The sequence below is a fragment of the Pantherophis guttatus genome, chromosome 1 (assembly GCF_059756535.1).
Source record: "Pantherophis guttatus breed Tessera chromosome 1, ASM5975653v1, whole genome shotgun sequence".
In the NCBI taxonomy this organism is placed as follows: Eukaryota; Metazoa; Chordata; class Lepidosauria; order Squamata; family Colubridae; genus Pantherophis; species Pantherophis guttatus.
In genome coordinates this window covers 325,166,423-325,178,849 of record NC_142063.1, presented here as the reverse complement: position 1 = coordinate 325,178,849, position 12,427 = coordinate 325,166,423, and the positions used below count along the sequence as shown (strand labels likewise).

At 41.5% G+C, this 12,427-nt stretch overlaps 1 protein-coding gene across 2 annotated transcripts in view; it reads right to left on the bottom strand.

Moving 5' to 3' along the window:
• MLXIPL (MLX interacting protein like) overlaps positions 1 to 12,427 on the bottom strand; it is a 61,078-nt gene that overhangs the window by 30,757 nt on the left and 17,894 nt on the right. For both annotated transcript variants that reach the window (XM_034421041.3, XM_034421040.3), the window contains exons 2-4: positions 5,925 to 6,031; positions 3,801 to 3,883; positions 2,489 to 2,578 (exon numbers count right to left, since the gene is read on the bottom strand). In XM_034421041.3, the coding sequence (XP_034276932.1) occupies positions 2,489 to 2,578; positions 3,801 to 3,883; positions 5,925 to 6,031 (280 nt within the window). The remainder of the gene's footprint in view (positions 1 to 2,488; positions 2,579 to 3,800; positions 3,884 to 5,924; positions 6,032 to 12,427) is intronic.

Here is a 12,427-nt window from a genome sequence, read left to right as displayed (position 1 = left end):
ACCCACCTCTGCTTTTGCCCCATTTTACAATCCTTCTTGCTACAGTTGTTAAGTGAATCACTGCGGTTGTTAAGTTAGGGACACGGTTGTTAAATGAATCTGGCTTCCCCATGGACTTTGCTTTGCTTTATGATACTACTGTCATAAATATGAGTCAGTTGTGAAGCATCTGAATTTTGATCACGTGACCATGGGGATGCTGCAAAGATTGCAAGCAGTGGTGAAATATAAAATTTGTTACTACCGGTTCTGTGGGCGTGGCTTGGTTGGTGGGTTAATATGACTGAGTGGGCATGGCCAACCTTTTTTTTTTTTACTTTTAAAACCATTTTTTCTACAACCTCTTTGGCTGAAGAGGTTGTAAAAAAAATGCTTTTAAAGCCTTTGACGATCCCAGCTGACTTGCCTGATCGACAGAGGCTTTTTTTCCTTTTGAAAACATTTTTTCTATAACCTCTTTGGCCAAAGAGGTTGTAGAAAAAATGCTTTTAAAAGCCTCTGATGATCCCAGCTGAGCCATGCGATCATCAGAGGCTTTTTTTTTTACTTTTAAAAATAATTTTTTCGGCCAAAGAGGTTGTAGAAAGAATGCTTTTAAAAATAAAAAAAAAAGCCTCTGATGATTGTGTGGCTCAGCTGGGCAATGGGGGGGGGCAGAGATTTTTGCTACCGGTTCTCCGAACCACCACCCGCCATCGCTAACCAGGAGCATTTCACCCCTTGGTTACAAGTGTGAAAAATGGTCATAAGTCATTTTTTCCAGTGCCGTTGTAATGTTGAACTAAATGAACTGTTATAAGTCAAGGGCTACCTGTATTTTGGGATCTCTACAGAAAAAAAAATCTTGCTCTTCTGTGAAGAAGGAAAAACTGTGTGATTCTGCCCCTGCCTGTATTATCACTTCTAAATCATGCCAACAAAGAACTAAGGTATCAGATGAGTTCATCTGACTATTTTCTAACCATCTTGTCAGAAGTATGGAAATATGGTGTTAACATCAAGGAGCAATTTGGTCCGTACAAATGCACTGCACAGCCATAACACATTGACAAACTACTAGGTGGTGGGTTTTTTCAGTTATTGGTTCAAGGTAGATTAAGGGAAAAATCAAATAAAATATAAAATATTTTAAGAAGCTAAAACATTCATTGATTAAAGCTTGTATTTCCTTGAAATCATGGCTCACCAGAGCTACGCTTCAAGAGGGGACTGGAGGCTAAAACATATCAAGAACGGTTGCAGGAACTGGGTATGTCTAGTTTAATGAAAAGAAGAACTAGGGGAGACATGATAGCAGTGTTCCAATATCTCAGGGGTGCCACAAAGAAGAGGGAGTCAAGCTATTCTCCAAAGCACCTGAGGGTAGAACAAGAAGCAATGGGTGGAAACTAATCAAGGAGAGAAGCAACTTAGAACTGAGGAGAAATTCCCTGACAGTTAGAACAATTAATCAGTGGAACAACTTGCCTCCAGAAGTTGTGAATGCTCCAACACTGGAAATTTTTAAGAAGATGTTGGATAACCATTTGTCTGAAGTGGTGTAGGGTTTCCTGCCTGGGCAGGGGGTTGGACTAGAAGATCTCCAAGGTCCCTTCCAACTCTGTTATTCTATTCTGTTCTGTTCTGTTCTGTTCTGTTCTGTTATTCTATTCTATTCTATTCTATTCTATTCTATTCTATTCTATTCTATTCTATTCTATTCTATTCTATTCTATTCTATTCTATTGAGTGTATTTCCAATGTAATTAGGATGCATTTAAAGTAATAGTAGTTTGTCATAAGTAGTAAGAAAACAGTAAGTAAGAGAAGGGATTATTTTATGATGTTATGTTGTCCAAAGCAATAAATTAAAGAGGTGTCATTCTTTATGCATTTTCAGAATCCATAGATTTGTTATTTTTTCTAACATATAGGCTTTTAGTGCCATTGCTAATGAAATGCCATCATCAGTACCCAAAAGGTCATAATCACCATCACTGTCATCACCACCAACCCCTAGGCAAAAAAAAAAAAAAAGCCTAAAGGAGAAAGCGCCAATCAACTTAGATCTGAATATGCTTGTCTTGATATTGTTGTCCTGTGATGCACCATTTCATCCAACTGAAGGTTACAAACAGAAGACTTTTGGTAGTACGGTATATAGATAATAACATAATAATAAGAACAGCTTTGCTGAAGCAGAAATTCCAGAGCCAAATGTTTTGACATCTTGTGAATCTTGGGAAGGTATGTATGTTGGTCCTAATCAAAGACCAATTGAGCCCCTAGGTGGAGCTACTACCCAACTCATGATTTAGAGTTGACTTTTGACTCTCAATTACTTTTAGTCCTCTTTTGTCAACCTGTCATCAACAAATAGTGAATGGCAGATGCAATCAGATGACATCAGGAAGTATCTGAGGACAGATATGAAGTCTATCTTTTTCTATCCACCCACTTTCAGATCAGCTTGATAACATTGTTGGGAGAAAGGGACACAAATCCTTACTCTTTTCTTATAGTAGGTCCGCCATTTGTGATACTCTTTCATTACCACTTCAATTCGTCGCTTCCAGTAGTTTCCCTCCAGCACAACTGCCTGAGAAGGAAGACAACAAGCCAGAAGAAGAATAAATTAAAAGAAAAATAATAATAAATTTCTCATTTTTTAAATTGTAATTTTCCAAGTTCTGCCTGGCTTTTGGGATGATAAAACCATGTTAATATTAAGATGTATTATCAATGTAACTGAAGGGAAAGATATTTAAATGGATTGGTCTCCAGCACAATACTAATACTATCTTGCTGAGTAGATTAAAATGGATAAGATCACACTAAACTATAAATCATGGCTTTTAAATGGTATCTGGGACCATACAACAGTCAAAGAACAGAAATAACCATTTCATGACATAGCACAATAAAAGGAAGAGGGAAGGAAAAGACAAGCATAAGGAAAGACTGATGCAGTTCACAAGATGTCTTTGTTTTCAGTGTCTGATAAATTAATAATGTCAATAATTTATTAAATATTTTGATGCTCAATCCCCAGCAACTCTGAGTGGTTCTAAGGACTCCCAACACTGGGTTACTTTTAACCTTGGTCATTTGTGATTTATATATGTTATATGAACTCTGCTGCTTGATTTATATAGAGTGTATTTTGCAATCCAAAAAATTTGCATGTTTGATTCAGCAATCAGATTGCGTGTTGCATGAAAACTGCAGCGATCTCAAAAGGTGGGTTTTTTTCAAAGGCAACTGAACTTTCTTGATTTTTTTTTTTTTAAGACAAGACGCTTCTTGGATGAGAAGTAAAACTTCTTCAACAAAAATCAAGAAAGTCCAGTTGCTGTTTGAAAAAAAAAAACCCTACCTTTTGGGACAACCATGACCTTGATGACTGAGAACCTTCATAGACAAAGCCACGTGATCTAAGTGACACAGTCAAATACGTTGTGTGAACCTTGTTGACTTTCCTAACACCCATCTTATCAAACCTGTAGGTGAAGGAGTGGTAAAACCTGGGGGCAGAGTTAAAAGAGGAAGTAGCCTAGAATCTCTACATAGCCACAAATAGTCCAGCCCCTTGAATTCTGTTAAACCCTGATCTGATTCCTAGCAGGTGCTAACCATTAGTTGAGAATTTACCTGTGCATAGGCATAAGTAGCAATAAATCAGTTTCATTGGACCTTCACATGTGGATCTAATCTATCATGCTCGACAAAACTGTACTCTCAGCATCTATACACACATGGACACACACACAGACACATAGACACACACACATATGATATGGAGAAAGTGCTGCACCACTTACTTCTGGCTTTCGATGCTCATCGGCTTCAGACCCATCCAGAGGAGTAACAAATCCACAAACAGAGGCCTTCCTGCGTTCCACATCTGTGTAAAGAATCCATTACGGTAAATATTCCATTGTCTCAGGCAAGCTGAGGTGACACAGGTATTCCTGCTACTTCTCAGTATCTGCTTTATGAGATGACCATGTCATTTGCTCTGTCCCCACCCTCTCTTTCGTCTCCCCTTCAAAAATATACTAAAGCAGAAAAGACAGAGCTGTTGCTCAAGCCTTTGTAATCAAGCAGAAGGACATGTAGAAATGTTCCCACTCATTTTTTTCCCTAACAGTGCAGTTTGGATTACCACACCCATTATCCTTGGTCATGCTGGCTGAGACTTTTTGGACTTGCAGCCTAAAACATCTGCTGGGTACCTAATTATGAAAAAAACCCCACAAAACCATTCTACTTCACTGTTTCTGTATCCCCCCCCCATTTTCCATTTGCTATTCATGTAGCTGAGCTTCTTTTAGGCTAACAGTCATTAGCTACATGAATAGCAAATGGTAAATGGTGGGGGGGGGGATACAGAAACAGTGAAATAGAATGGTTGTTTCTTTTTCAGTTGACATCCCTGGTTCCTACTCCCAGCTAGATGGTGACAAAGAGAATTCCCTAATCTAAGTGTTTTGTTTATATAAGAAAAAAATGTTTGAGGCTAGACATGATGCTGTGAAATAGACTAATAGTGGTGTGGTTGTATCATTTGGATGAGGAAAACTTCTAGGATACTATTGTCAGCAATTTGCAGGGCCATAGCAAGCTATAGGGTAGGGTAGGGTAGTGAAGGGAAGGGAAGGGAAGGGGGATCTGAGACAGGGGTGAAATCAAGCAGGTTCTGACAGGTTCTGAAGAACTAGTAGCGGAAATTTTGAACAGTTCGGAGAACCGGTAGCAGAAATTTTGAGCAGTTCGGAGAACCAGTAAATACCACCTCTGGCTGGTCCCAGAGTAGGGTGGGAATGGAGATTTTGCGATATCCTTCCCCTGCCAAGCCACGCCCACAGAACATCTAATCTAGATTTTTTTTCTTTTATCTCTTCTCTACCATTTGTCTTCCTGGTATTTTCTCACTTTTTACAATTTTGTTTTATATCATGTTGCTTACTCTAAAATCTAATATCTTGATGGATATGTCTAAATATGCCTAGACTTATTCATTTACTTCTGCAAAGACCCAAGTTCCTTCTTTAGGATTGAAAAATTGCTTTTCAGATTTTTAATAAAATCAAAATCCATATTGGAACACACACACACACACACCCCAAATCTAAATGTACTGGTGCTTGGATCTAAAATGTTTTTCAGATGTGGGCAATGCAAACACTGAAGCCCACTCCTGGAGATCAAGCTTTGGCTCCTATCTACTGAAGCTGAGTTGAATTCCCAACCATCTGCCCCCTCCAACCAGAGGTGGGTTTCAGCAGGTTCTGGAGAACTGGTAGCAGAAATTTTAAGTAGTTCAGGAAACCGGTAAATACCACCTCTGACTGGCCCTGCCCCTGTCTATTCTCTGCCTCTCGAGTCCCAGCTGATCGGGAGGGAATGGGGATTTTGCAGTAACCTTCCCCTGGAGTGGGGAGGGAATGGAGATTTTATAGTATCCTTCCCCTGCCCCGCCCACCAAGCCATGCCATGCCCACCAAGCCATACCAAGCCACACCCACAGAACCAGTAGTAAAAAAATTTGAATCCCACTACTGCTTCCAACCCAGGGGTGGGATTTGACCAGTTTGAACTGGTTCAGGTGAACCGGTAGCTCTGACAATCAGCTGGGAGCGAACCGGTTCTCCCTGACGATCAGATCGGCCCACCTGCCCATCCGTGCTATTTTCCTACCTTTATCTTCTCAGCTGATTTGCGTGGTAGAGCGGAGTGCCACACGAATCAGCTGTGTTGCTCCTCCGAAGAAACCAGGAAGTAAAGATTTCTTCAAACTGTGCACGCGCGCACAGCGCACATTAGACGTAGGTGCGCGCAAAGCACGTGCAAATTGCGCGATTACCAAACCGGTTGTTAAACTGGGAGGATCCCACCACTGCTCCAACCCTCTCCCCATCTCCCTCCCTAGTCCCCAAACTCACACTGGATGTACCAAGCTCTCCAAATGGCATTGTTGAGGCGGATCTTGTCCCGACAAAGTAATTGTAATCCTTTGAAATTCTTCCACTTGGGGGATACCAGCTTCCCACTGAAATGTCAAGCAAGAAGACATGGATTTAAAGAGGGGGGGAATACAAATGGGGAACAGATGGACCCCAGTTCCTTTTCTTAACCAAGTTTGTATGTCTTTGAAGTGATCCAATATCATTTTAACAAGCCAGGGCTGATGGAACTATAGTTATATTTATCAGTAATCATTTGCTAGAAGAACTAAATTGAGCAGTATTCCTTGTTTAAATGTGGTTGTTTTCATGTCCTGTTGATGGTGTCAGCCTTGGAAGCCATATTAGGCCAGAAGCTTCAATGCTGCCACCTCCTCATGTGTGGAAAAATAGGAGGGGGGATTTAGGAGAGGGGAGTTAGTAGACATAATAGCGTTCTTCCTATCGGTCAAGGTCAGTGAGCCAGCATCTGGAGGAGGAGTGGTCAGGGGCTGGCTTGAGGTAGAACGGACGATGATTGGAGCATGTGATCGATTGAGGAGAAAGGGGTGGTGTTGAGAGCTTTGACTTACTGAAGGAAAGTAAGTTTTTACTTTCCGGGTTTTTCAGATTCAGGATTTCCCAGATGTGCCAGTTTACCTATTTCTAGTAAAGAGAACTTTGGAAAATGCCTGCTTCCGCGTCTTTACTGGGAGTCGGGGGTTTTCTGGAACGCTGACAGATGGGCTTCCTAGAGATATTTAGTTGGTTGGTGATGAAGACAACTAGACCTGATGAATTCTTGTTTGATTGAACAAGGCATTTTTAAACAGTTTTTATTAGTTTATAATATAGCATACAGTACAAAGAAAATACAAAAGTAAATAGTAGGGAAAATAGGGAAGGGAAAAGGGAAAGGAAAAGTGTGGGAAAGAAAAGGGGAAGAAGGAAAAAAAGGCATTGACTCTTTGGTGCAGTAGAATAAGGCATTAACATCAAACCTCAATTTTGTGACTTACACAGGGGTGGGTTCTACTTACCTTTACTATCAGTTCACAACAGGAGTGCGAGCTTCTGCGCATGCACAGATCGTCCATTATGACGGGCGGCTGGGTGGAGCCTCCCACCGCTTTTACTACCAGTTCACAAGAACCGGACAGAACCGGGAGCAACCCACCACTGCTTTTACGTAATAATATAAACTAGTCATTTCTATCTAATCAGTAAAACCCAAAATCAAAGTTTCACTTTTTTCCACCTCAAGCACAAAGTCCAGAAGCAGTTCCCAAGTAGAAATCAAAGTATTTATATTTTTTCTTTGCTCAAAACAGTCACTTTAGTCATCTCTGCTAACTCCAACAATTTTTGCAGCCATTCATCCATTGTGGGGATCGGGGTAAACCTTCCATTTCTGTTCATAAAATAGTCTTGTTGCTTTCAACATATATAACATCGAAGCGCTGATTTGTTTTTCCAGGTCTTTTTCCATTAAACCCCAAAGAAAAGTCTCTGGTTTTCTCTTTATATTCACTTTAAGAATTTTCTGTATTAAGTTATGTATCCTACTCCAATATTTCTTTGCTTTATCACATGTCCATCATAAATGATAAAAAGGTCCCTTCTTTACATTTACATTTCCAATATTCATTTGAAATGCCTTTATATATTCTTGACAACTTATGCTTGAACATGATTTGAAGTGTACTGTTGAGTATCAACTTTGAATACCAAATCAGAATTTCGCTGAAGCAGCCTACCTTTCAGCTGTGGACGCTGAAGACACAGAGTAATAGAATGGCATTATCATGTGTGTATCCTACAGGCCAGTGGTGAAATCCAAATTTTTTTTACTACCGGTTCTATGGGCATGGCTTGGTGGGTGTGGTGTGGCTTGGTGGGCATGGCTTGGTGGGCATGGCAGGGGAAGGATACTGCAAAATCTCCATTCCCTCCCCACTCCAGGGGAAGGATACTGCAAAATCCCCATTCCCTCCCCACTCCTGGGGGAAGGATATTGCAAAATCTCCATTCCCACCCCATTCTGGGGCCAGCCAGAGGTGGTATTTGCTGGTTCTCCAAACTGCTCAAAATTTCTGCTACCAATTCTCCAGAACCTGTCAGAGCCTGCTGGATTTCACCCCTGCTACAGGCATTTAATTGAAAGCCAGATGTTGAATTAGTGGATCTTTGATTCCTAGAAGGGCTTTCTGTCCATTGCATCTGTTTGTAAAGGTTCATTTTTGGTGAGATAGGTGGCATGCAAGTTTGATAAATAAATAAATGAACCATTTACAAATCATTAAATAACCCTGCAAGATAGGTCACTATTATGACAAAGTGGCAAGTGGCATATTATCACTTCTTCTACAACATGATAGTGAAATATTATCTTGTTGTCTTCATTGGGTTGCTGTAATAACAACAGAGTGGTGCATGCGAAATGCTTTTAAAGCAGTAGATTGTTATGAGAAGTGGAGTTTTAACCAGTCAGGAAATAGCAAATTATGCAAGACGCCACATGAGAGTTCCCTGTTCTAGATATGTCACTGCCTTCTAAAGAGAGGTGGTGCACAGCTTGTTTATTGGAGTTATTATGTTAGTATAAAACTAGAAATTAGTGAAAGCATGGTAAACTGATCCAAACTAGACTGCAGAAAATACGACTTCAGTAACAGAGTTGTCAACGCCTGGAATGCACAACCTGACTCTGTGGTTTCTTCCCCAAATCCCCAAAACTTTAACCTTAGATTGTCTACTGTAGACCACCTCACCCCATTCCTAAGTGGTCTGTAAGGGGTGTGCATAAGTGCACCAGCGTGCCTACCATCCCTGTCCTAATGTTTTCTTTTATTTGTATCATTTACATGTATTTATAATTATGTTTACACTTATATCTGTCATATACTGTAATACATGCTTGACGAAATAAATAAATAAATAAATAAATAAATAAAAATGTATCCACGTGCACAGGTTGCCATCAAAGTCCTCTGCTTTGTCCAAAGTGCCATTGTATTCACTGCCTCTGTGGCAAAATACCTTATCTTTATTATTTACTTTAGGGCGCCTTGTTTCAGTCACAATAAGTAAGGAATAGGCAACGTCTGAAAGGTGAGCAGAACCTCCAGAAACGTGTCATGGCAATATTGAGACAAGTCCATCCTTTTTTGGTTTGCTGAAATGTTGGTAAGTGTGGGGATCTAAACCCAGGGGTCCTTTCAGAGGCAAGGCCTGCCCCTCTGTTTAAGGACTTGTTTTTCTAAGTGACTGAGTTCGCACTGTATACTGAAGTAGATTAAAGTCCAGTTGGATAGTTTCTGGTTGGGTAGCACCACTGCCCAGGCTTGTCTGAGAGCACAGAGAAGATAGTGAAAGGTAGGCTAGAAAATTGGAAAACATTCCTGGAAGAAGACAGCTGAAAACTGCCTGGTTATATCCATGTGGTCCCTAGAAATCAAGCTTCAGTGAGGGTAGCTTTGCCTTTTAATCCCTGATTCAGTATGTTGTAGAGATCTCGGCATCTTCTGTGAACTAGGCCTTCATATTAAACTGTAGCATGTTTTATTACTTTGGATACAGCATGTGATTTAGTTGACCTGGTATCTTTAAGGTTTCTTATATTATGTGAATCCAAATGAAGAGTCCCAAAGCACATTTTTTAAAAAAATAGTGCATATGGTCTAAAGGAGCGCTATCGAAACAAGAGTAAAACCATACTGTACCAATTACTCCCTCACTATATCCAAGTTTCCAGGAACAGTCAGCCGGCTGTTTATTCAATGTGCAAAGCAGAGCACATTTTCGCTAATCTATGTGCAGAGACCCATGTATAAAGCCAGGCTTCATCATCTCCTGGACAGGAAAGCAAGCAAACACCAGCTGGGATGGAAAACCCTGTAAAATAGCAGCCAAATGTTGAAGGAGGTAGTGTGACGGAGGAAAGTGCACAATGGAGGCCAGTGCTGAATTATAAAATAGAAATTCAGAGTGGGATTGTGTAATCTTCCCTTAATTTGGTGCCCTCCAGTGACATTAGACTACAAATCCTATCATCTTTAGTTATCATGAGTTGATATAGTAGATAGATAGAGCAGTGATGGCTAACTTTTTTGCAATTGCGTGCCAGGAGTGGGGTGGGTGGGTCACGTGTGCACGTGCCCACACCCATAATTCTATGCACCCTGCCCCTGTGTATGCGCACGCGACCCCCCCCATTCCCTCCGCTCCTGGCACGCGATGGCACGGTAGGCCCGTTTTTTGCTCTCCCCAATCTCCAGAGTCTTTCTAGGCCTCCCCCCCCCGGGAGGTCCTCTGGAGGCCAAAAATGGCCCATTTACCAACTTCTGGTGGGAATGGAAGGCCCGTTTTTCTGTCTCCCCAGCCTCCAGAGCCTTTCTAGGAGTCTGGGGAGGGTGAAAATGGCCTCCCCCACCCAGAGGCCCTCTGGAGGCCAAAAATGGCCCATTTGCCAATTTTCGGTCCCACCAGAAAGCTCTGGAGGCTGGGGAGAGCAAAAAATGGCCTTCCGGTCCCACCAGAAGTTGGCAAACGGGCCATTTCTGGCCTCCAGAGGGCCTCAGGGGAGGGGAAGGCTGGTTTTGCCCTCCCCAGACTCATAGAAAGGCTCTGGAGGCTGGGAAGAGAGAAAAATGGTCCTTCCCCACCCTCCCTGAGGCCCTCCGGGGGCAGGAAACAGCCTGTTTCCCTACTTCTGGTGGGCCCAGAAGGCCCAAAAATCAGCTGGCACGTGCCAGAGCTGAGCTTGCATGCCCACCGATATGGCTACGCATGCCACCTGTGGCATGCGTGCCATAGGTTCACCATCACGGGAATAGAGTATGCACCCTGTTGCCTCATTACCCCATAGTTTTAGACTACAATACCCACAATGGATTTCTTGACAGTAGTCCAATTACTACCTGCTAGTATGTGACATTAAAAGTATTCAGATGAATATCAAGACATCTATCCTAAGAGAGAGTTTTATGCAGACAAGTGAATCATTTGCTACATTTTAGAATCAAGCAAAGATTAAAATTGGAGACAGGGGACTATGTATACAAACATTAGAAAGACAAAAAGCCAGAAAGTCAAATGTATGTGTCAGATGTAAATGCCTTATTCTCCAATGTGTAAATAATGTATATATGGAACATCAGAGGTTAACTTATTCTTTGGACTTTAATGTATTCATAACTTACCACTCCCATTCCTAGCTCCACCCCTTGTATATATAAGGAGCCACCCTCACCATTCTCGTCGCTTCTACCTTGAATATTCAGTGAATATAGAATGCCTATCATAATTAAAAAGAAATATATTTAAAGCTTTAACTTCTATTATCTTTATTGAGTCTGATCCTGAAAATATTGCAACAAGCTGGTAGCAGAGGATGGTTAATTGACTCAATAAGTAATTAAAAATGTCCAAGAAAGATAGGCCCAACACCAGGGCCTACAGCAAAGAAATAGAAACTGATCAAGAGATGATCAACGAATCCACCAATGCGATTTCGAGAGAATCCGAAGAATACACCACTGAAGAAGAAGAACTAATGAGTGAAAATAATGACCAGAAAGAAATCGAAATAGAAAATAACGAACTCAGGTCAGAGATATTAAAGATACTAAAAAGCCAAAAGAATGATGAAAGTCTCATCGCGGACCTCCAGGAGATGCTGAAGAACAGCGGAGCAGCGAGAGAGAAAAACGTCATTAAAGAAAAACCCAAAGATCAAAAAATCGTAAGTGAGATGACTACTGAGAAAATAGTTGTTAAAAAGAAAAGATGTGATCCCGCGCGAAATTTTGAATGGCAGCCATCTTGGTTTCAACGAACTTCAAAAGAGAATGGAGCAGAGCCAATCAAAACGCTCAGTTCAAAATTTCTGGCGCGAAAAACACTATCAGACGAAGAAAGTGAGAAAGAAGTCTCAAACTCTTCAGATGATCCAAAATCAGAAAGTGAAGACGATTTAACAAAATCTCAAGTAAAATCAGCAATGAAAACGCTTTTTGCTGCTTTTGGGCCAAGACTGAAAATTACCAAGACATCTACGAAGAAGCAAGAAATCAAACCGGCGACTCAAGACCTGCACGCTCCCATCCTGACTTCGAAAGCGACGACGCCCGAGCCCAGAGAGCCATGCCGATTTCGCCCTACACCACAGACAAAATCGAATACCAACGCACACAAAAAGAAGAAAAGAACCGTCACCACCACCAGAACCCCAAAAACCGAGCCAGAGACCGACTCATCTGAGGAGGAGCGGATCGAGAGAGCTGAAAGGGAGAGAACCTTCCACGACGCCACCAAAGAAGAAATGAGCAACGCGCATGTGCGAAACTACGTAGACGACCCAGAAGGACTTGAACTGGCCAGAGAACCGCGCAGACTCATTGCAAGCATCCCAATGCCGTTCTGTAATTTCCTGCACTTGAGAGATCACGGACTGCCCCAGGTTGTAAGTAATGGACAGAATAATGTAGGTAACTTACCCAGTG